The sequence below is a fragment of the Chlorella variabilis genome (genome assembly GCF_000147415.1).
Source record: "Chlorella variabilis unplaced genomic scaffold CHLNCscaffold_9, whole genome shotgun sequence".
NCBI lineage: Eukaryota > Viridiplantae > Chlorophyta > Trebouxiophyceae > Chlorellales > Chlorellaceae > Chlorella > Chlorella variabilis.
In genome coordinates this window covers 1,520,478-1,543,569 of record NW_005435079.1, presented here as the reverse complement: position 1 = coordinate 1,543,569, position 23,092 = coordinate 1,520,478, and the positions used below count along the sequence as shown (strand labels likewise).

The window sequence follows — 23,092 nt, the reverse complement described above, 5'->3', positions numbered from 1 at the left end:
ACACCACACATGCACACCTTGCCAAGCGCCCTGCCCCCCTGCCCCCGCGCCCCGCAGCATGATGCTCAAGTATGTGCGCCACGCCGAGGCTAACCCCGAGACCCTGCTCACCCGCTTCTACGGCGTGCACCGCGTCAAGCCCTCGCACGGCCGCAAGGTGCCGGGCCGGCAGCCCGGCGCAGCGGGGGCTTTCTTTCTGCGTGCTTGCGCCTCTGTCTAGCTCAGCTCTGGCTCCACCCTGCTCGTGCCCACCCCCCACACCACGCCACACCGCCAGCAACCGCCACACACCAACCGCTCACTCGCCCTGGCGCCCCACCCCGCCTCCTCCACCCCCTCCGCCCTCCTTCCCGGGCACGTGCGCAGGTGCGGTTTGTGGTGATGAACAACGTCTTTCGCACTGACCTGGACCTTCACCGCAAGTACGACCTCAAGGGCTCCACCTACGGCCGCACCGCGGGCCCCCGCCCCAGCTCCGCGGGTGGGTGGGTGGGTGGGCGGGGATGAAACGGGGCGGGGGGTGGCGGTGTAGGGCAGCGCGTGGGCAGCGGCAGCGCGGCGGCCGCAGGCCGCTGCTGGCCCCCTGCTGCTTCGGGCGGCTGCCGTAGGGCCGGCGATGGGGCGCTCGCGTCTGGCACCGCCTTGGCTCCCAGGACGCCGGTGCCGCCCTTCTTTAGGCGCCCTGCCGGCGCCCTGGTGGCGAGTGTATGGGCCCATCCCTGGCCTCCCTGCGAGTGTGTGGGCCCATACAATCCCTGCCCTGCCTGCCTGCCTGCCTGCAGCCATCTGCAAGGATCTCGACCTGGATGTGTGCTTCAAGGTCGACCCCAAGCTGCAGGCCAGGTGGGGTAGCGGCGCTGGGGGGTGTGGCTGGTCTGGGGTGCAAGCGCAGCCCTCTGCATGCTGGGAGAGGCCAGCTGCAAGCCAGGGGCCGGGCGGCGCTGCAGGGTGTGGGATCAGGGCGGGGGAGGCGTGGCAAAGGGAGTGTGGGCTGGAGCTGGGCAAGCCCGCCTGGAGTGCTGGTGGCGTGCCTCCCCGTCTCCCTCGCACGCCTGCCATCTCGCCTGCCGTCCCGCCTGCCGTCTCACCGCCGCTCCCTCGCCGCCGCACCCGCTTGTCTCAGCTCCACCCGCGCCCCCACCCCGCCGCCGCTGCCGCAGGGTGGCCGCGCAGCTGGCGGCGGACGCTGCTTTCTTGGAGGAGATCCGGGTGATGGACTATTCTATGCTGCTGGGGGTGCACCGCAGGCACCTGGGAGAGACCAGCGCCTCGCCGCTCAATACCGACAAGGTCGGGGCAGCTGGGAGTGCTGTGTGTGGGTGTGGGTGTGGTGTCCTGGCGGGGCTGGGTTTGGGAGGGCGCGGACGGAGGGCGGGGGCAGCAGCGGCGGGGGCGACGAGCTGGAGGGCGCCGCGGCGGCGGGCTTGGGTGGGCTTGGCTCACCGCAGCCGGCCTTTGGCTTCAGACCGGCTGCGCAGGGTGCAGGGTGCATGCACGGGTGCCAGCCCGCCTGCCCAGCGCCTGCCGCTGCCGGTGCTGCCCAACCGCTGCAGGAGGACGACGATGCGTACCTGTCGGCTGAGGAGGCGGCGGGACTGGATGAGGCGGAGGGCAGCGACGAGGGCAGCGAGGAGGAGGAGGGGGAGGGGTCGTACGCTTTCCACCCAGCCTCCAGCGCCAGCCTGCTGCCACCCACCTCCTCCGGTAGCCTCCTGCCGGCCACGTCGAGCGGCAGCTTTGCGGGGCCGCCGGCCGCGCTGCGTCAGGCGGCAGACAGCCGGCGGGCGCGGCGCTCCTCCTCAGGTGCGCACCTCTCAGCCCAGCCCCGATGGATGCCTGCTGCGGGGTCTCCGCGCTCTGCGTGGATGCCTGCCGCATGGCGCTGCTGCCTGCCAGGCGCATGCCTGCGACCCAGGCTGCCGCCTCGGGTGGCACCAGGCGGCAGCCGGCGCCCTGCCCTCGCCCTGCCTTTGCCCTCGCTCCCCCGGGCTGCTAGCAGCCTGCACGCGCCCACGCTCCCTCCCACCACCACACACAGCAGCAGCACCACCACCACCACCCTGCCCCTGCTACATGATCCCTGCCCCTGTGGCATATCCCCGCTTCCTGCTGCAGGCCTGGCGGTGGCGCCCACCCCAGACACCGACGCCGACGTCATGCGCAGCGTGCACAGCATGACGGTGGAGCAGCAGGCGCAGCAGCTGTCGCCCAGACGTGAGGCCCTGCCGCCTGCCCGCCTGCCTGCCCGCCCGCCTGCCTCTCCATGCCTTGTGGCGTCAATCAGCCGGCTTGATGTTTCTTTTGGTGGCAGCATCTTGCTGTGCCTTGAGGTCCCGTGCGCCGTGCTAAATCGGTGGCCCGGCTGCCGTGCGCCGCCTGAATCCGCGCCTGCAGCCGAGAGCCGCAGCCCGTCCTTCCTCCTCAAAGGCGCCTGGCGCTCCTTCACCGCCGGCAGCGGGCAACGGCGCGGCTCGCAGCCGCAGCTGGCGCCCGCGCTGGGGCAGCAGCCCGGCCAGACGCAGCAGCCGCCTGCCTCTGCACAGATCACGCCTCGAGTGCAGCCCTCCATCCTGCCCACGCCGCGCATGGCCGCCGCCGCCCCGGTACCGCAGCTGCTGCCCAACGGCAGCAGCAGATTGCAGCCGCCGGCGGCGGCTTCGCCGGGCATCGGCGCTGCGCTGCGTGCCGCCGCCGCCTTCGAGGCAGACGCGGGCGGCGAGGCGGCGGCCGATGCGGCGCCTGCGCAGCCGGCGATGAATGGCGAGGCAGGCGGCCGGCGGCAGGCCAAGGCGCGGCAGGCGGAGCCGCGCTTGGAGCAGCAGCTGGCGCAGCAGCTGGCGCAGCAGCTGCGGCTGGAGGAGGGGCAGGAGGCGGCGGCGGGGGAGCAGCTTGACCCGCTGCCTACCTGGCGGTCTGATGCGGTGCAGCTTCCCGAGCAGTTCCTCCTGCCAGACGGTATCCCGGTATCCCCCACCGCCAGCCTGGATACCACCGGCAGCATGCACCGGGGCCGCGGCAGGCAAGCGTGGCTGCTGCGCCTGAGCCGCCGCGCGTTGCATGCGGCGATGTGTAGGGTGGTGGTGTGCTGGTGATGCGCTGGCAAATGGCTGCTTGAGCGCCCTGGTGCTAAGCCTGCAGCAGCTCTGTTTGTTTGTCTATCGTTTGTGCCCACCACCGCCGCCAGCCTGCTGCTGCACGCCCCGCCTGCAGCGCCGCGCCGGCTCTAGGCTCCATCCTTGAGCAGCCCGGATCTGGGCGGGAGCAGGAGCAGGAGGAGGAGCCGCAGGCTGGGGAGGAGCGGCAGCGGCAGGGCGAGGCGGCGCAGGCAGCAGCGGCAGACGCGGCAGCGGGAGCGGGCGGCGGCGGGGAGCCAGGATCAGCGAGCGAGAGCACACCGCAGCCGGGAGCGCCAGCCTACCACCCCCACCGAGCGCCCTTTGGCGGCAGCACCGCCTCGCCGCAGCCGCCGCTGGTGGCGGCGGCGGCGGCAGTAGACGCCTCCCCGGCCAGCAGCCTGGCCAGCAGCGCCGCCACCATGCCCACCTCTGCATTTGCCTCGGCGGCGGCGCCGCGCGGCCTGCCGCTGCCGGGCGGCGTGCCGCGCATCGCGCTGCAGGCGGTGCCGCAGCCCTCGCTGCAGCCGGCAGGGGAGAGCAACGACTGGATGGAGTATGCTCAGAGCGTGAGCGATGCGGGGCTGTCGGGGCACGGCTCCGACCTGCGCAGCAGCAGCCGGCGCCAGCGCAGCGCCACCCCCGACAGCGACGCCGCCTCCACACCCATCTCCAGCTACCGCCGCCACACCACCCCGCTGCCCGCCGGCGGCGGCATCGTAGACGTCAGCCGTCTGCTGCAGCAGGGTGGCAGCCCCAGCCCGCCTGTGGCGCCCAGCGGCCGCGGCCCGGCCTCGGCGCCCGCCACCTCGCGGCCGCCGGCAGCGGTGTCGACAGGGGGCAGCGGCGGCGGCGCCGTCCACCGCTTGGCGCACGCGGCAGGGCCCGAGCCGCCGCCGCCGCCGTCTGGCAGCGCGACGGCGCGTCCGGCGGCGGCCGACAGCGCCTCCGAAGCGCCCTCCCCCGACCAGCCGACCCCCGCCAGCGGCGGCAGCCGCGGCCGCGACGGCACGGGCCTGGCGCGCACTGCCAGCGCGCCCGCCGGCGCGCTGCTGGCGGCGGCGACGGTGGAGGGGCAGCGCCGCCACCTGGCGCACCACCGCGGCATGAGCATGGTGGTGGGCAGGGAGGCATCGGTGGTGGACCTGGCTTCGCCCGAGGCAGCGGCGGTGGCTGGTCGCATCACCACACGCCTCCCCCGCAAGGTCACCGACCAGCTGGTGCAGGTGGGGCCTGCAGCCTGGCAGTCCTGCCGCTGCGTGGGGCTGCCTGCTGGGCGGGGCAGGGATGCCTGCTGGATTGGCCGCGTGTGGGGAGGCGGGTGCAGGGGCCTCGGGCTCGGCGGGAGACGCTTCGTGTGCCGGCCTGGACTCTTGATTTCAGCCTTGGGCGCATCAGCGGGTGCCCGCTGATAGGGATCAGCGGGCGACGCAGGCGCGCCCCTGCATTCCCGCAAACGCCACCCCGCTCACCGCCGCCGCCGCCGCCCTCTTCCACCTGCCTGCCGCTGTGCCAGGACCTGGTGAAGCTGGCGCGGTACCGCATGGTGGGGGCAATATCCCACTCCCCCTCGGCCCGCCAGAGCCGCGTGCCCACCACCGTGCTGGCTGCCCGCCACATGCGGCGCAGCAGCGGCGGCGCCTCCCCCCACGCCCACCACCACCACCACTCCTCCCAGGATGAGGCAGGCGCGGTGACCCCCGGGGGCCCAGGGGCAGGGCCAGGGGAGGAGGCGGCGCCGCCGCCGCGCCTGGGCATGGGCATGCCGGCGGTGGCTGTGAGCCAGCAGGCGGGGCAGGGGCCGGAGGAGGTGGTGCTGTTCTTCGGCATCATCGACTTCCTGCAGGTACGGCTGGTACCGCTCATGATGTACTGCCCTGTTGTACTGCAGTCCTGTGCACTGGCCCGTAGGGTTGCACGTGTCTGGTGGAAACCTGGCCGGGCCTGAGCTTGTGCCAGCTCCACCCGGCCGCCTCTCCGCTCCCCTGCTGCCCGGGGTGCCGCCTGATGTACCGCACTGCCCGATTGTACTGCCATGCTGTACCACAGGAGTACAACATGCGCAAGATGCTGGAGCACTCGTTCAAGGCGGTGGTGCAGGACGCCAAGGGCATCTCGGGTGGGTGCTGCTGTTGCGTTTTGCGCACCCAGCTGCTCACAGCTTGCTCACAGCTTGCTCACAGCTCACTCGCGCCCCGTGCCCCTCCCCCTCCTCCCGGCCCTGGCCGCAGTGGTGGAGCCGCGTGCCTACGCCAAGCGCTTCCTAAAGTTCATGGACCGAGTGTTTCCGCCGCCCGGCAGCAGCGGCAGCAATGCCTAGCAGCAGCTACTTATAAGCGATAGCCGGCACACCAAATTAAGCAGCCCGGCACCATCTAACGCCCACATATCCCAGCACTGCCCATTTCGTCGTACTGTTGTCTGCATGTCGTCCTTTCCCCCCTCGGTACTGCCTGAACTACTGCTGCTGGTGCCCCCGGCCTGATCTCACGTCCCTCGGCCTGCCCACCTCGCTTTCCTGCCTCAGTCTCAGTCAAACGAACTCTCTCAGTCAAATCACATGTGAGGCAATCGAGGGACTAATAGGGGGAGGGTTTGTTAGGGGCAGGGGGAGGAAACGCAACCGTGCAGGAAGGGGCGGAGCAAAGGGGGGAGCTACGCGCATAGGCGGGTGGGCGCGTGCCCAGTAAGGTGGGGTGGTGGTACAGAGCCGCCCGGGGAGTGTGTTTGGCGGCCATGCCAAGGCGGCGCAGCAAACCACAAGTCAGGGGCCGGAAAAAGCATTGAGCAGAAGGAGCAGGAGTGGCAGGGGAGCGGGCTGGCTGTGGCTGCCTACATACAGTCTGTGCTATGCTGGCAAGATAGGTGGCTATCTGTGCTGCCTGGGGAGGGAAGAATGAAAGTGCAACTGCCGCCGTGAAGACAGACGCAGGGGCCTGGCCTGGAAGCGCATGAAATGGGGGGCTGGCCAGGAGGGTAAGCGGCGCGGGTCGGCAGCACCGTCGCCGGCTGGCCGCTGCGCCGTTGGCTGCGCGCCCTGGCGGGCGTCAGCTGATGACACAGCAGCCTTTGCTCTGCTGCTCCTGCTGCTTGGGGCCCGACACCTTGGCTAGCTGGGGTGGCCGCAGCACCACATGCATCGTCACGATTGTGTCGGAACCCGGCTCTCCAAACACATGCCGCAAGCCTGCGCACGGCACCAGCAGCCACACTTGTTTCTACACCACAGCAAAGCCTTCGTCATGAGGGGAACCAGCTGCGGCTGCGGGTACCAGCAGCAGCAGCAAGAGCGCAGCCAGGCGCCAGCCCACTCACTGCCAAGAACTACGTTGTTTTCTAGAAACTTCCCGGCGCATATCAACTTGATCTCCGCCACCGAGGCGGGCCGCTCAGCCGCAAGCGGGCCCTCTGCAACCCGGGGCGGAGGCAGGCGGGCGGCGGCACCGTCAGCCGGGAGGCGCGGGGCGGAGCCAGCACAGAAGACCAGCACAGTGCTGCCAAGGGCCAGCGCAAAAACAGCGCTTCGGCGCAGGCCGGAGGCGCGAGCCGTGAAATCAGGTGTTCGGTCAAGGACCCCCAAGCCGATCGCGCCGCGGCCCCTGGCTTGCCTGTGGGCCACTCCTGCAGCAGCTTCTCCTTCAGCCCGCCCAGTGGTGCGGTGAGCGCAAAGGTGTAGGGGCCGCTGTCCACGCCGCAGGTGTGGCGAAAACGCACTTGAGCTGTTGTTCCCATCCAGCCAGCCCCACGCCCGTCGGGGCGCAGCTGGGCAGTGTGTGCAGAGCAGGGGGGACACCGGGCGCGTTGGACACGTCGGGACGGCGGCTGGGAGAAGCAACCGAACCGAGTACAACCTTTGGAAGATGTGCAGCAGCGCAGAGGGGCGGCGGTGGAGAGGAGCGTCCTGGCTAGATGCGCCAGCGGGGCGCTTCCGCCAGGCGGACGGCAACCTGGTTGCCGTGGGTCTCCGCAGGAGGCGCTGCAGCAATGCACGGCTGGTCAGGGGAAGCCTGGTGATGGGAGCCATGGTGGGCTGTCCTGCAACATTTGCACTCGCTCCCAGCTCCTGGCTGATCCGCTGCCCGCCCTCCCGCTGCCGACCGGCAACGCCAGCGCAGTATGACCGCTCCAAACCGGTGATGCTGCAGCCAAGACCCCACAGCAGCTCCTACCGCATTTACAGGTACGCTTCGAGCAGTCTGGGCTGGCAATGCGCATCCAAGGATGTTGTGGCTACAGCAGAAAACAATGCAGAGGTGGTAGCGGGTAACGGGAGACACGGCTGCCTAGGGAGCGCTCTAAACCTGGCGATGTCTACATACTAGGCAGCTGGATCGAGTCGGCAAGTGAACGAGCTAGACTAGAGAGGGATTCAAGCAGCCGCCGCGCCACCTTCCCCGCCGGCCGCCGCCTGGGCCTGCTGGCTGCGCCGCCGCACCCGCTGCGCCCATGCCAGGTTTGGCGGGGTGATGGGCCCCGGCTCATAGTGCCACCCTTGGCATGGCGTGCTGCTGCCCGCCGCCAGCTCAAACTTCACGCCCACAAACGTCAGCTCCGAGCCATAGCCGCAGCTGCCGCCGCCGCCGCCGCCGTCGTCGCTGTGCCGCGGCGGCAGGTGCGTGCCGCCGTAGCTGCGAACGTTCCAGAACACGGTGCGGGCTGGCAGCCCAGTGTTGGGTCTTGAGGAGGGCGGGCTGGCAGAGGCGAAGCCGCCAGGTGTGTCGCCCACATGCACATCGGTAAACAGGATCTGGGAGGCGGCGGGGCTGCAGGCGGCGGGGCAGGGCGGGCGCACGCGCGCGGCATAGCGACGTGTGATACACTCGCTCCATGGCAGCAAGGCTTCCCGCCGCCGCTGCTGCCGCTGCTGCCGCTGCCGCAGCTGCCGCTGCCGTTGCGGCTGCCACCACATAGGCTAGGCCCACACGCTGGCCGCGCAGCTTCTCCCACCCTTGCACCGCCGCCACTCACACCAGCCCACCTGTGCAGCTCCAGGTTGCCCTCAGTCAGGAAGCCGCGCTCAAAGACGCAGAGCCGGGCGGCGCCCCGCACCCCCACGCCGTGCACCATGCGCGTGTGCACCAGAAAGTCGGTGACGAGGATGTCTGCGCTGCCGCCGCCTGCGCCGCGAGGGAGAGGGTGCGTAAGCGTCACGGCTCTGGGCGACGGCGGGGTGCCGGGTGTGCTGCCTTGGGGTGCCTGCCTGGCTGGCTGGCTGCCCGGCTGGCTGGCTGGGAACGCAAAACTGCAAATACCCCGCCCGTCCCGAGGCTTGGCAGCAGCAGCCCCCGAGCTCCCCCACCCCCTGGCGCGGCGCCACAGCTCACCGACACGTACGCCCCAGTGCCCCTCCGCCCGCTCGGGGCCGCCGTGCCGCGGCTTGGTGGCCGACACATCCAGCAGCCGCACCGTCACCCTCTCGCTGCCCTCCACCGCCACCCCCTCATCCCCATTCACCACCCCCACGTCGCTAACCCAGCAGTCGGCGGCCCCCGACAGCCGCACGCCCGTGCGCCCGGCCCCCTGCTTCTCCCCGGCGGCGTGCCCGGCGTAGGGCTGCCACTTGAACTGCAGGGGCAGGGGCACACGGGCCGGCGGCGCTAGGGGAGTGTGGAGCTAAGGTGCGTGAGAACCTGGGCTGGCTGGGACTGCCGGCGGCCGCTGCAGGAGCCGGACAGCAGCAAATAGGCACAGGCGCAACGCGGCACAGCACAGCGCAGCACAGCAAAGCAAAGCACAAACACAGCATGGCACGGCACAGCAAGCTCGGACACAGCGCTGCCAGCGACGGCAGCGGCGGCAGGGAAGGGGCGTACCCGCAGCGAGAGGCGCTCGATGCCCACGTCGTGCGCGGCGGCCGTGCGGCGGACCAGGACTGCGGCCGCGGGATGCAGGGGGCAGGGCCTCAGCCGGTCGGGGTGCCGACAGCTGCTGTGTTTTGATGTTGGCACCTAAACAGTGCGTGAACAGTCACCATGCAATCACAGGCACCATGCATCAGGAGCATCAGCAGGCGCCCTGCGTTCCCAGGCGCCTGGTGAAAGCCCTGCTGCATGCATGCCGCAGGCGATCTGCCGACCAGCTGCACGCAGCGCGCAGCCACCCAGCCCACACCCACCTGGCTCCAGCTCGGGCCGCACAGCAAGCGGCAGCGGCCGCTCCAGGGTGACCTCGTGGTTTGTGACGGCCAGCACGCGGCTGGTGAAGCGCACGGCTCCCTCCCCACTGCACACACGTGCGGCGGCGCCGTGGCACAGCCTTGTTGGCGGTGCGCGGCGCGGCAGGCTGGCAGCGAGGCTGCCCAGCACGCCAACAGCATGACTGCTTGGGAGGAGGTGGGCTGGAATTCGGGGCAGGTAGGCGCGCGACGCAGCGAGGCTACTCACGCCTCTTGCATCGACTCCCCGTCGCCGCCGCCGCCGTTGCTGCCGTTGCTGTCGCCTTCATATACCAGAGTGACCAGCTGGCCAGCCTTGAGGCCAGAGGGGTCGTCCACCTGCAGGGTGGAGGCGCCCCGCGGCGCCGCCGCCACCACCCGCGCCAGCTGCCGCTCCTCCCACCCTCCCTCCACATTGATCCAGGCCGCGGGCATGGGCACGGCGCCCTTCTTGCCGTCTGCACCAGGCCGGGCGATGCAAGAGGACGTGCCAATGTGTGACGCCAGCTTCTCCACAGCTGCATCACGGTGCCTGCCGGCAGAAGATCCGCGGCACGGCGGCCACCGGGGCGTGCATGTGCTGCACGCCGCGCCCACCTGCCGCCCCCGCCAGGCTGTTGGGCAGGTACAGGGTGGTCTTGGTGCGGCCCGCCCCGCGTAGCACCGTCTTTGGGCGCGTTATGGTGATGGGTCGCTCAATTGTGAAGGTGCCGACCGGCATGTAGAGCACCACCCAGCCTGCGGCAGGCAAACCCCAAGAGCATGCGAGCTTACAGTGCTGTGGGGCCGCTGCGGGGCCGCAGGCTGGTGCTTGGAAGGGCTCTTGGCTTGCAGCACGGCCGCACCCCTCCTCACTGCTGCCTCCTCGCACATGCACACACCATCTGGCAGCGCTTGTTGGGCCCCTCCACACCACCCTCCTCCACCTGCCCTGCTGCCGCCTCCTCCTCCTTCAAACGCACCCGCATCCGGCGGCTGCTTGTTGGCCCAGGCCACCATCGCCTCCAGGGCCTCGGTGCTGGACCGCCCCTTGTGGCCCCGCTTGAACTGCCTGAAATTGCGGGTCAGCGGCGGGCCCGGGATGGGCTCCGTGCCGCCGCGGTAGCCTGCGGCAGGGAGGTGGCGTCTCTCTCAGGGAGGAGGTGGGGACGGGACGCGATGGGCAGAGGGCACGCCCCTGAGGGTCTGGCCAGGCGGCTGCCGGGCCCGGGTGCAGCACCCGCCTCGGCCTTGGCGCCTGCCCCAGAGCGCAGGAAGCAGGAAGCTTCCGCCTGCAGCGCAGCACCCACCTGCGAAGCTGAAGTCTGGGATGGGCCCATCTGCGGTCCAGCTCTCGCCCATCACGCCCCAGAGGCGGGAGTAGAGGGCCGCGGGTGGGCCGCGGGTGCCCGCCGCCGCCGCGGGCCACCAGCGAGAGTGCAGCGGCATGGAGGAGCCGGCGCCGGCGTGCTCGCTGCCTGCCAGATAGGCCATGAGCCCCCGCGCCCGCGACGGCAGGCTGTCGACGGCGGAGAGCTGGTTGAACGCCGCCGCCGCCAGCACGACCGCCGCCAGCACGACGCTGGGTGCCTGCGACAGGGAGGATGCGACGACGTGGGGTCAGGGCGCCTGCCGGGCGAGGCCGCGGTGCACCGCCACGCACGCCCCGGAGAAATCAATTGAGTTCCACTCACCTGCTGCATGAGTGCAGGGCGCTACCGCTTTCACACCATCGGATATTCCGGGGCTCCGCAATTAGGGTGGGGCTGCCTTACCCCGTGCTCCGTTTTCGGGGGGGGCAGGTGGCACCCATTTCACGCCCAGCACGAGCTCGTGGGGTTTCGCTTGTTTTGCCATTAAACGTGCCTAAAAGGCATTATACATCGAACCATTCACGTATGGATGTCTGCCGGCCTCATGCGGCTTCCCTTCTGCCGCTTTCCGGCATGTGCGCCATTTGGCGGCGGCTATAGGACCTGGAATGCCCATGTGTGGGAGTATCGGCAGCCCATCCACCTGCAACACGTGTTACAGGGCGGCTGAATGGGTTGACTGGACCTGACAAAATGCAGGCGCCGGGCTCCTTATGCATGCATGGCGGTTGGTCGGGGAAGGCGCTAATGGGCGCGCGCGGATAGCCCACTGTGGCGCGGGCCAGGGGCCAGGTGAGAAAAGCAGTCAAGGGAGGCGAATGGGCCTCGCAAGAATCAATCTTGGCAAACTGGGATTGCTCGACGCAAAATAATGGGATCTAAGAGTGAAATAAACTTGGGTTGGTTGTGTATCATCGATGTGCTCATGCCGTGGCGGTGGCCTCCAGGCCGCCGCCCAGCAGCTGCGCCTGCGGGGCGCCAGGCGCACGCTGCTGCTGCTGCTGCTGCTGCTGCTGCTGATCTTGCTGCTGCGACGGGGCTGCTGATGGGGCCGGCGGGTCGTCGACGATGGTGATGTGCAGGGGCTGGGTGACGGTCCAGGCGCCCCGCTCCCCTTCCACCTTGAGCTTCGCCAGCAGGTGGCGGCGCAGCTGCAGCTGCGACCAAAACAGGTTTGGCGGGGAAATCTCCCCGGGCTGGTAGTACCAGTCCTGGCACAGGCCGTACCGCGCCAGCTGTACCGCATCAAAGTTCACCCCCACAAACGTCAGGTCTGGACCAAAGGTGCACGCCCCGGGCCGCCCCTTGTTGTGCTGCGGCAGCGGCAGCACCCCGCTGTTGCTGCGGATGTTCCAGAACACGGTCCAGGCGCCGGTGTTGGGGCCGGAGGCGGGCGGGCCACCAGAGTAGAAGCCGCCGCCGGCGTACGCGCCGCCGCTGGCGTTGCCCAGGTGGATGTCCGTGAACAGGCACTGGGCTGCCAGGGCCCTGCAGGCGGGCAGGCAGCGAGGAGGATAGGCAGGCGGGCAGGGAGGAGGGCAGCAGAGCACGTCTTGTAGCAAAGAGCAGCGGCGTGAGGAGGAAGCTCTTGCAAGATTGAAGGCAGGCGGGCGGCGAGTGCACCCATGGCCCATCACCGCCACGTGCCACCACACACACCGCCCACCTGTGCAGCTCCAGGTTGCCCTGCCTCATCACGCCCCGCTCAATCACCGACAGCTGGCCCAGGGTGTCGGCCCCCACGCTGTGCACGGTGCGCTGGGCGATGGCAAAGTCGGTGACGCGGATGTCGGCGCTGCGGCCTGCGGCAGGTTTGGAAAGCTGGAAAGCTGGACAGCTGGAGAGTCGGGACGCAAACCAGTGGGTGGCAGTCGAGGTCGAGAGCGTGCGTGTGAGGTAGCAGTGCTGGCACCGGTGGTGTTGGTGTGTGGGCGGGGCGGGATGTGGAGGGGAGCCATGGGAGCGGTTGGCCCACGCCAAGGCAGCGGCTGCAGGCGGCGGCCGCGGCTGGCAGGCCAGGTGACATCAGCGGTCGCCGTCTCACCCACGCGCACGCCCCAGTGCCCCTCCTTCCCCTCGGGCCCGCCGGCGCGGGAGCGGGTCACCGACAGCTGCAGGCCCCGCAGGGTCACGCGGTCTGCGCCATCCACCAGCACGCCGTTGTCGGCATTCACAAACGCCACGTCCCTCACCCAACAGTCCGAGGCGCGCGACACCTCGATGCCGCTCCACCCGTGCTCCTGCGGGGGTGCCCGGTGTGCGGCAGACGTGCGGGCGGGTGACGGGCATGGGAAGGAGTCGGCGGGAAACGGGCGAGAGCAGGGAGAAGGAAGCACAAGGAGAAGCAGAACCACGAGTGGCCTGGTGGCCCTCACACCGCCAGAGCGCCGCCTGCCACCGCTACCCGCCATGCAGCCCAGCCTGCGGCCGCCGCATCTTCTCACGGACAGCGGCAGGGGTGCAAGGCCGGGTCCCGCCCTGACAAGGCAGCAGCTTTCTTCTCACCAGATGGTGCCCCCCGTATGCCTCCCAGCGGAATGCTAGCGTAAGCCCCTCCACCCCCGCATCATACAGCCGCGGCTGCCGGAACGTCAGCACTGCAGGCGGCGGCATTCAATGTTGGGGCAGGGGCAGGCAAGGGCTGTAGGTGGTGGGCCAGCTGCCGCGGGCGGCAGCGGCGCCACGTGCGCCGCCTCCGCGATGCACCTCCCCGCCATCCACACACCCATCAGGGCGCCCGCTGGATCCAGCAACAGGGCGGCCGGAACAGTTCTTTCATATGAAGGGATCCTTGAAGGAGCCTTCCCCTCGGGCCCCCCAGCACGGCCACCACCCAGCACTGCTGGTGGCACCCCGTTAGTGCACCTGGGCCAAACTCGGGCGCCACATCCAGCGGCAGCGCCCGCTCCAGGGTGACCACCCGCCCGCTCACGCCCCACACGCGGCTGGAGAAGCGGATGGACTTGTCCCTGCAGCCGGGCGGCCGGCAGGCAGGGAGAGACCATTAGTGGTAGTGACAGTGAGGGTGGGAGCCGGCGGGCACAGGCATGGCGCGCCCTGGCAGCTGCCCGGCGCCGCTGCTGCCGGTGGCGGGCAGGGGCCTGCCGCCCGGCCGCCTCACCGGAAGCGCTTGCTGGCCTGCAGCTTGTGGTTCAGCCTGCGCAGCAGGCAAGACAAGGAAGTGAAGTCGGCAGGCAGGTAGGCGGGCTCAGGGCCTGGGGCACGAAGCAGGCAGCAGCCCGCAGCCACCCTTCCAGCAGCAGCAGCCAGGAAACCACCCCTCCAAGCCCAGCAGCCCGGCAGCGGCCAGGCTCACAGCTCCTCCTGCAGCTGGGGCCCGCCGTTGGCAAACAGCTCCAGAGTGACCATGTCGCCTGCAGCACAGCGGTGGCCGCGGGCGGGGGTCGGGCCTGGCTATTGTGGTGGGTGTCCATGCAGGGGCAAAGTGCCTGTACAGGGACATGTCCCTTCCAGGGACCACTCGTGTGTGTGCCCCCTGGGTATCAGGTGGGGCCATGGGCGCATATCGTGGCAGGCGGGCTGAGGAGGGCGGCCAGGCAAGGGGCCCACCTGGTCGGATGGCGGCGGCGCTGTCCACCCGCAGCTTGTGCGAGCCTCGGGGCGCCGGCGCCGCCACGTGCGCCAGGTGTGTGCGCTTGATGCCGGTGCCCTCCAGGCTGATAAAGGCGCCCGTCCACACGTAGAAGCCGTTGTTGGTCTCGTTGGTGGGGCCTGGGAGAGGGGGAGGGTGGCGGTGGTGGTGTGGTGGGTGTGATTTTGCATGGGTGTGAGGCAGGCCACGTGCCGCGGCGGGGTCGCGGAGCGGCTGGGCTGGCTGGGCGGCGCTTGGTGCTTGGATGGGCTGGGCTAGGCTGGGCTGGGCTGGGCTGGGGAAGCAGAGCGCAGGCAGGCAGAGTGGCAGGCGCCTGGGAAAAAAGGCACATCCCAGGTGAGTCCTATACTCATCCTATGCCCCATAGGATGAGTATAGGATGAGCCGCCCATCCTATGGTGGACCTACCGCATCCTACCACCTGGGAGCTGGGCACGCTTATGCAGCATGTATGCTGTAAGGAGGGGCTGCTTCAGTGGGGTTGGATTAGGGAAGGCTCATCCTGAGGAGGACCCCGGGTGTCACATGCACTCCGAAAGGGGCAAGGGCCCCCAGCAAAGGGGGCCATGTGGTGTGCATGGGACCGGTGGTGGCGCCCGGTGTCTCGCCGCGGGGCGATGCCGATTGCGGATTCGGCAGGCTGAAAAATCCTGGATTGGATTGACCCTCCGCCAGGGCTGAGGAGTGGGCTGTCCAAAGTGGAGCGGGGGAGGCGGGCCAGCGGCAGCTGCGGACATGTGACCACTACGGCCGTGGCGCGGTGGGGCAGGGGCTGGGGCAGCGAGGGGCAGCGGGCGACAAGGGTGGCCATAGTCGCCCGCTGGTGGCATGGCGCCACCTGCAGCTCCGGGTAGCAGAGCAGAACAGTGGGACTGCTGCGTCGGCCGGCGCCGGTGCAGCAACGCCGGCGGCGGAGCAAAGGCGGCGTGGCCGCTTTCTCTAGTGCACTTGCGCCGCTAGCAATATCGTGTTGTGTGACTAGCGGAGACAGCGACGGCTGGTCAAGTGGCCTCTCATTTTCTCCCCTTGGCGCTGGAGCAATGGCTGAGAGGATAGATGGAAGCAGGCAGGGGCGGCGCTGTACGCCGGCGTGCTGCGGAGGCGGGGCGCGTACTGCAGGGGCGGCGGGCGGTGCCCTTCACGCCGCTTTCGCGCCGTAGTCCCCATTTTCGCTGCACCTGTTTTTGCAACAGCCAAATCATGCGGCGCACGCCTGGACGTTGGCCGTTGGGCCCAGCTGTTGTTCGGCTTTTGCTCTACCCGGACCAGCCTGCACTTGCACTGCCGTAACTTTGGTCGCTCTCACCACCAAAGCGGTTGGTCGCTGACGGTGGCCGGCGCAATGCGCTGAACAGCGGGCCAGGCCGGCCAACCCCCATGGCAGCGGGTAACACACCCTCCAACAGCTGCGCTTCAAGGTGATTGTGCTGAAGGAGAGCAGCGGCGGTGCGGCGTGGGTGCCACATGGTGGCGACTGGCGCCGCCGCCATGGCGCCATCCACGGCGGCAGCGGCAGTGCACTCCCTGGTCGGTGCTGCACCCATGCAACTGCCTAGACTGTCAGCCTCAGTGTATTGCTCCCGAATTCTTCTGCTGCTCAGGCTGGCCTAGAGTGAGCTCCTCCCGAGAGGGGCGTCCGTGACGGCGCACCGCGTCCCGCAGCTCCTTGCCCACCCGCTTCCCTCCACCAGCCAGCACTCCGCTGCCACGGACAAGTTGCTGTGGCTTGAACAGCTTCATCACTGTGACATGCATGCGTTCAGGTGTGTGTAGGATGTGTGCATCTTGTGTGGCGAGGGGAGCAGCACTTGTCTCATGTACACCAGAAGGGAAGTCGACACCAGCGCTCCTACCCCTTCTGGTGTTCGTGTGACATGCCCTGTTCCATCCCTTGCTGCAGCTCTTGTTGGCACACATATGAAACGATGTGCCAGCGAGGCAGATCGCTGCGGGCTCCAACCAGCGCTGCGGGGGCCCCGTGGCATGAGCTCGCCCTCCTCACACCAACGGCATCAGCTGCCTGCCAGTCAAGCTGCCCAAACGGCGGCAACAGCGGCATGGCGCACCTGTTGGCCAGCCCTGCCTGCCCGTCTGGTGTGCGCTAGTCCTGCCTGCCGCTGGCAGCAGCGGGGCGGACCGGTGCAGCAGCGTGCACCGGGCAGCAACGTCGGGAATGTCGCACACGTTTTGCCCTTGGTGCTATCGCCATGCTGTGCCTTTTTTCTGCATCATGCTCCCCGCCCTGCCCCTTGGCTGCACTATTGCGTTTCATGCTCTCTTCCAAGTGACTCCGTACCATGCAAGCAAGCCTAAACCAGAGAGAAAGTGTTGTGAGCTGGACATCCTATTTCTTTCACTTTTGTCCTGCTGGGGTCCTACTGAGGTCCTACTGGCGTCCTACTGGGGTCCTACTGGGGTCCTATGCTATAGTGCAGGTAGGATCCAGGTAGGATGCAATGGTATCCTATGCACATCCTAGGTGGGCTCCAGGTAGGATGTGCATAGGATACACCTAGGACGTGGCCGTAACCCTAGTGGGCAGGCAGGCAGGGCGGCAGGGAAGGCAGGCAGAGCGGCAGCCGGCCCCGCCCATTCCCCGCCGATTCGCTCCCCCCCACCTCCACCCGCCCCCTCCACGCCAGCCAGCCCCTGCGCTCACCGTACAGCTGCATGAGGCTGCGGGGCACGTAGAGCTTGGTGCGGGCGCTGCCCGCGCCGCGCAGCACCGTCCTGGGGCGGGTGATGGTGAGGGGGGCCTCGAGGCGGAAGGTGCCGCGCGGGATGGAGAGCACCAGCCAGCCTGGAGGGGGGCGGGGGGGGCAGGTACGGGAGGAGGCAGGGGAGGAGGCAGGGATCAGGAGTTCGGCGGAGGAGTGAGGGGGCAGGCGGGTGGGGCAAGGGAGCTGTGTCCCTTCCCCGCCCATCACCACCACCACAGAGACCAACACACACACACTCATGCACACACCTGCCTCCAGCAGCCGCCACCTGGCTCGCCACCCACACCCTCAAAACCCACCTGCGTCCAGCGGCTGCCGGTTGGCCCAGCCCACCATTGCCAGCAGGGCCTCGCTGTCGCTGCGCCGCCGCCCCGCCTGCCCCGCGCGGAAGTCGCGCAGGGAGCGGGTGGCGGGCGGGGAGGGCGGCACCTCGTTGTTGTGGCGGTAGCCTGCAGGCGGGGTGCGTCGCGTGAGGGGCGTGGCAGGTGGCGTGGGCGGGCTGGGTGGATGCGTGGCACCGGGGGCAAGGGTGGGACAGGGAGGCTGCACTGCACGTGTGGCGGGCCGCCCCTGCAGAGCCACCGTGCGCGCTGCGAGAGGCGCCCGTAGCGGCGCGGTGTGCGCTGTTGCCACACACCCACCTGCTACCGCATACTTGTGACAACAGCGCAGCTGCCCAAGAAGCTGCCATGCACCCACCTGCGAAGCTGAAGTCCATGAAGGGACCCTGCTCCGTGAAGTTTTCTCCCGCCACCCCCCACAGCCGGTAGTACGGCGCGGCCGCCAGGTGGCGCTGCCCCGGCGGCAGCTGCCCCGCCGGCAGCTGGCCCTGCGCCAGCTGCTCGGCCCCGCCGCCGCCCGCCGCGCTCAGCAGGGCGCCCACCAGTCCGCCCTGCCCCACGTGCAGCTGGTTGTATGTGGCGGCGGTCACAAAGAGGGCCGCTATCTGCGGTGGGCGAGGGACGCAGTGGCAGGGGTGGTGCAGTGTGGGTGGCAGGAGACGGGCTCCAGATGCGGCTGGTTCATGTTTCTTGATGGAAAGATGATGAGCATAGCAAGCGGGAGGCTGGTCCGCGGCTGCAAGCCGCGATGCACTGATTGCAAGCGGCGGCGTAGCGGCGCACAACCGGCCCCGCCGCTGGCACACTGACCACTTTGCTCCAGCCCTGCAGCGCACACGCCATCGTGGGTTAGGCTCAGCCATGCATTACATGCAAAGCAATTGGGCCAGCGTGCAGCAGGGTCTGAGCAGGAGGCGGCCATCGGGCTTGCGCCGGTGTCGGGGGCTTACCGGAAGCAGCATTGCTGGATCAGGCTGCTGCTAATAATAATGCGGCCCCAGCTACGACCAGAGGATGCGAAACAACGAAAATATTCTGTAGTGCACCATCTCTTGCTTGCTGCCCCCACAGTGGCAGATGGTCCTCCGCTCATCGGCCCTAGACATTCTGAGATCTCTCCGTGGAGCCTTCTGCCTGCATGCCATCCTTGACCCCATTGAAACGCCGATGGAGGTGCCGCGCCGCTGCTAGCGGCCCAATTGGTTTGGGGCAAGCGCCCTGCCGCCGCCGCTGCTGGCACTGGCCTTGCGGCGGGGGCCCTGTGTGAGATATGCGACATCCGATCCAAGAATATTCAAGTCAATCAATAGAGCCATGTTTCTGGTGACAGGCCTGCACAGCCAGCTGAAAAGGCCTCTGCTGCCACCCCATCTGCCAGCCGAGTGCACAAACTGGTCGGGACCGCCTCCGGCCTGGGTGGGAGCAGCCGCCTGGATGGATAATTTTGTCTTGGCCGCTGGAACGCGTCCCACATGCAACTCCTGGATTGGTGCATGCTGCGCCGCTTTCTAATGCTGGTCTGTCGAGGTGCATGAGGGGGACGATGCGCCCGCGGGGGAACGCGGCAGCGTGGCAAGCTGCAACACTGTCCGCTGAGGGGCGCGGCGCAAGCCCATGAGTGCCAGCTTCTTGTGGCCTGGGACGTAATTGCGGAGCCGGGTGCATTGCTGGCAGTGGCATGCATGCACCACTTGTCTGGTGGCGGCGGCCCCCCGGTGCGGCGGCACGACGCGAGCGCTGTGCCAACAAGACCCCAAACCTGCCACGTCCCTGGCCAGCGTCTTCGACCATCGCCTACGTTACAGTCATCGGGAGCTTGCGGCTTGGTCGCGCCATTGATGGCCACTGAAAAGTGACGGCCAGTGGCGTGCCGGAGGCCTCCAGCTGCTGCGGAGGTGCAAATCAACGACTCATGTGCAGCGCAGACGCTTGTGTGCATCGCCCCGCTGATCGCTGCGGACCCCTGCCTACCCGTCTGGCCGCTCGCCCGCCCCGCTCAGCAGCGCCTGCGCCCACCAGACATCCTGCTTCAGCACAATCAGCACCAACTTCTACTCCTGTATGGCAGCTGCTAGCGACATCCGTGCGCTGGTGAGGCGGTTGGGCAGCCGCAGTAGACGCTGCGAGCTGGAGGCAGCCAGCACGCTTGCTGACCTCTCTTACAGCCAAGACAACTGGCCGGCCATTGCAGCAGCAGGCGGCATCCCAGCCCTGGTGGAGCACCTGGACAGCACTGGCAGCAGGGCAGTGCAGGAGAGGTGCACGTGTGCCCTTGGTTACCTTGTTGGCCGCGATGGCGCCGACGACAACAGGGCAGCCATTGTGGCAGCGGGTGGCATCCCAGTGCTTGTGCGGCACCTGGCTAGCAGCGGCAGCGACGAAGTTAAGGGGCATGCAGTCGTCGCATTGCATAGCCTTTCAGATGGCGGGCCCAGCTACAAGGCTGCCGTAGCGGCAGCTGGCGGCATCCCGGTCTTGGTGCGGCACATGCGCACCAGCTCGCACATGCGCCCCAGCAGCGAGCTGGTGCAGCTGTTAGCAGCGTGTGCGGTTGCATGCATTTTGCCTGAGAGCGCCGACAGCACGGCAGCAGCTGCAGCAGCTGACGGAATCGCAGTGCTGGTGCAGCACCTGCGGGACAGCACCAATGAGGGCATGCAGGGAGTATCAGCCGTGGCTCTTGCGAGGATTTCGAACAACTGCGCTGCCAACAAGGCTGCCATGGTGGCAGCAGGCGGCATCCCAGTCCTGGTGCAGCGTTTGCGCAGCAGCAGCAGCGAGGATGTGCTGCAGTATGCAGCCCTGACGCTCTGTGCGCTGGCTGACGGCAGCCCAGACAGGTGTGCAGCCATTTCAGAGGCAGGCGCCATTCCAGCCTTGCAAGAGCTGCTGAGGAGCAGAGGGAGTGCGGATGTACGGGATGCGGCAGCTGATGCACTGGATATTCTCACCTCCATCTGGCAGCCAGAGACAGAGCCAGCACTGTCCAGTGCAGCGAGAGGGAGTGCCGTGCCGCCAGCGGCAGACGCCCCGCCCACAGCAGAGGCAGAGGCAGCGGATGCAGCAGACCCGACTGCTTCTTCCGCCCCTGCTGCGACAGCCAGGGTGTGCGCAGCCGAAGGCTGCACCAACACGCATGGCCTGCGCCGTTGTGGCGGGTGAGCGGTGCTGTGGATGGGATTGGCAGCCAGGGTGGCCCTGGGGCGCGCCGCCACCTGTCGGCCGCATTGACTCATTGCATCCGTGTGCTGCCATGTTTCTGGCGTGCAGGTGCAACACAGTCCGGTACTGCGGCGAGGCCTGCTGCCGCGCGCACTGGAAGGCGCACAGGCCCGAGTGCCGGCGCCTGCGCGCGGCTGCGGCTGCTGCACAGCCCTAGCATAAGGGCTGTTGGACTGCAGTGACTGAAACTTACCCACTTTGCGGTGGCTCCCTTGAAGGTCCTGCTGCCCCCCCTTTTCTACACGTGCATCTATGTGCAAGCCGCACATTACTTGCTTGCTTGCTTGGGCTGTAAGCTGTACATTGCTGGCAACCACATCCGGCGTTTGGCACAACGAACGCCGGTCCCGTGCCAGGGGTAAGACCAGCAGCACCAGGCAGGGCGCAAGCAGCAGGCCAAGGGGAGTGCTGGCAGGAAAGTGGGTACCGTGGAAAGAATGGAGCAGGCACCCGCAGGCCTTCCAGTGGTTTGGGCACGCCTCACGTGCAGCCATACTTGCGCGCCCACTCCACATGTCGCTGCACAACGTCGGAGCTGCATGGGCGGCAGGTGCAGGAGGGAGGGAGGGAGGGTGAGCAGTCAGCAGCCACGCCCGGGCGCTGGCGAGGAGCGCATGCGCTCAGTCCCGGGGCTGGCCTGCCAGCGGCAGAGCTGGGCCTGGCCGTGCTGCTGCCTGGGCAGGCGACTTGGGGAGGTGGTGGCCGGCATGCGGCAGTGCTACGCAGGCCCTGCCTCCTGCCCTGGCAATGCAGCCCCCTTAGCTGCATCCCCTGCCAACCCGCTTGGTGGGGGCGCTGGTGTTTCTGGGCATCACGCTCATGTCTGTGCCCTGCCAGCGGCTGGTACCAGCGGTACCGGGCTGGCATCTGCCCAGCCCGGCCCATCCTGGCGCCTACCACAGCCCACCTGCACGACGGGTTGGAGCGGCGCATGGCGGACTCAAAGTCGCGCCGCTCCACGCCGCCCACATTCAGCACGTGCTCCACCTCCGCCCGCATCGCCGCAAGGTCGGCGGCGGTGTCGAGGGGCCTGCGGGCAGGCGGAAAGGCAAGGCGGGAAGGAAAGAAAGAATGCGCTATTGGCTGTTTGAGCGAGGGAAGCCGAGCCAGGGTCGCTTCAGGCAAAGGGTTGCTGTGGGTGGGCAGCAAATCGGCCGGGTCAGGCGTGTGGCAAGCAAGGCACTGATTGTGACCCCAGCCTGTCCTCTGCTCCCTCTGCTCCTGCGCTGCGCCAGCTGAGCACTGCGCTCACCCCTTGCGCATGACCCGCCGCTTCACGCTCTCGCCCACTCGCTTGGTGAGGTTGTGGATGTCATCGCCGCTGCGACCACAGCAGGCACAGCACGTGTCATGCACAGTGTCATGCACAGCCTGGGCAAAGGGACGTCGCACATTCGCCATCCCCCACTCTCCCTTCCTGATCGCAGATGCACCCCACACAAGCCTCGCGAGGCAACAGGGCTGCGGCCCGGCCTGGCCCGGGGCCAGCACTGTCAGCGGGCAGGCAGACGCCGAGCCCCCTCAGGCAGGCAAGCAGGCAGCTCCCACCTGTAGCCCTCGGTAGCGGCGGCAATCTGTGCCAGGTCCACGTCGGGCCCCGTGCGCATGCCGCGCAGGTGCAGGCGCAGCAGCTGCTCGCGGTCGGCCCGGCTGGGCAGTGGGATGTAGATGCGCTTCTCCAGTCGCCTGCAAGGCGGGGCAGCGCGTGCATGCGCCCCATACTCAGCACATGTGTGCAGGGCTGGGAGCCGCTCTCGGAGCGCCGGTTGCCGCAGGCCCCGGGGTTGCCTGGCGCGCCGCCGGTCGGCCGGGGCGGCGGCAGCGTGGGCGGCGGCGAGCAGGCGAGGAGCCCGGGGCGGCGGCAGCAGGGTCCCAGGCATGCTGCCAGGCTGGCGGGCGGGGCAGGGTGGCCACGAGACCACCACTGGCGGCAGCGGCTTCCCAGGCAACGCGCTCTCCACCCGATGGAGGGGCCCTAAGCGTGGACCTAAGCGGGGTCCTAAAGCGGGGCCCGAAGCGAGTACAGGGCCAGTGCAGTACCACTGCGGTACCCCCTCACCCCCCCATCCCCACCTGCGCAGCGCATCATCCAGCGCCCAGGGGTGGTTGGTGGCGGCCAGCAGCATGACCGGCGGGGGGCGGCCCCCGGGCCGCCGCCGCCGCTCTGGATGCCGTCAATCTGCACAGGCAGGCAGGAGGCCAGGCGGCACACGCACCAGAGCGCTGGGCGTGGTGCGCCTGCTGGCGCCAGGTATAGCAAGCACTGCCAGGCCCCTCAGCCTGGTATGGCAGGTCCTGTCTCAGCCAGGCCTCTGCCACCGCCGGCGCTGCCACGGCTGGCAGCCGCGGCGCCAGCAGCGAGGCCTGCCTGCGTCAGCAGCTCCGTCTTGGTGCGGCGGGAGGCCTCGTGCTCGTTGGCGGCGCCCCGCTCCCTGCATGGCCACGCCAGTGGCGGCGGCGCCGGCGGCATCGCTTGGCAGAGCTCTCGGCGGCAGCGCTTGGCAGGGCCTGCCCGAGACCCCCTGGCACCACCTCAGCAACCTCCTCTCTAGTGAGCAGCGCCCTGATCCCCCCCCC

At 68.8% G+C, this 23,092-nt stretch overlaps 4 protein-coding genes across 4 annotated transcripts in view; 1 reads left to right on the top strand and 3 right to left on the bottom strand.

Moving 5' to 3' along the window:
* Positions 1-58: 58 nt before the first annotated feature.
* Positions 59-5,433, top strand: CHLNCDRAFT_145618 (hypothetical protein; the record flags this gene model as incomplete). Its single annotated transcript, XM_005848130.1, has 11 exons — positions 59-157; positions 367-481; positions 783-843; positions 1,161-1,290; positions 1,554-1,803; positions 2,116-2,214; positions 2,395-3,067; positions 3,211-4,339; positions 4,630-4,959; positions 5,163-5,232; positions 5,345-5,433. 11 exons carry the CDS (start codon positions 59-61, stop codon positions 5,431-5,433), a joined length of 3,045 nt encoding a protein of 1,014 aa, XP_005848192.1.
* Positions 5,434-6,160: 727 nt separating this feature from the next.
* CHLNCDRAFT_145617 (hypothetical protein) lies at positions 6,161-10,949 on the bottom strand (the record flags this gene model as incomplete). The annotated part of the gene is made up of 12 exons (XM_005847962.1): positions 6,161-6,300; positions 6,429-6,521; positions 7,503-7,876; positions 8,092-8,230; positions 8,438-8,678; positions 8,927-8,985; positions 9,229-9,335; positions 9,497-9,725; positions 9,865-10,005; positions 10,230-10,373; positions 10,557-10,836; positions 10,941-10,949. 12 exons carry the CDS (start codon positions 10,947-10,949, stop codon positions 6,161-6,163), a joined length of 1,956 nt encoding a protein of 651 aa, XP_005848024.1.
* Positions 10,950-11,542: 593 nt separating this feature from the next.
* CHLNCDRAFT_145616 (hypothetical protein) lies at positions 11,543-18,136 on the bottom strand (the record flags this gene model as incomplete). Its single annotated transcript, XM_005847961.1, has 12 exons — positions 11,543-12,107; positions 12,286-12,421; positions 12,664-12,859; positions 13,125-13,216; positions 13,485-13,588; positions 13,741-13,776; positions 13,936-13,993; positions 14,190-14,351; positions 16,892-17,032; positions 17,252-17,401; positions 17,652-17,898; positions 18,104-18,136. 12 exons carry the CDS (start codon positions 18,134-18,136, stop codon positions 11,543-11,545), a joined length of 1,920 nt encoding a protein of 639 aa, XP_005848023.1.
* A 3,929-nt stretch (positions 18,137-22,065) lies between these two features.
* Positions 22,066-23,092, bottom strand: part of CHLNCDRAFT_10674 (hypothetical protein) — a gene marked incomplete at both ends in the record, with an annotated part of 2,175 nt that continues 1,148 nt past the window's right edge. The window contains 3 exons of the mRNA XM_005847960.1: positions 22,066-22,201; positions 22,589-22,679; positions 22,850-22,947. Of these exons, the coding sequence (XP_005848022.1) occupies positions 22,066-22,201; positions 22,589-22,679; positions 22,850-22,947 (325 nt within the window). The remainder of the gene's footprint in view (positions 22,202-22,588; positions 22,680-22,849; positions 22,948-23,092) is intronic.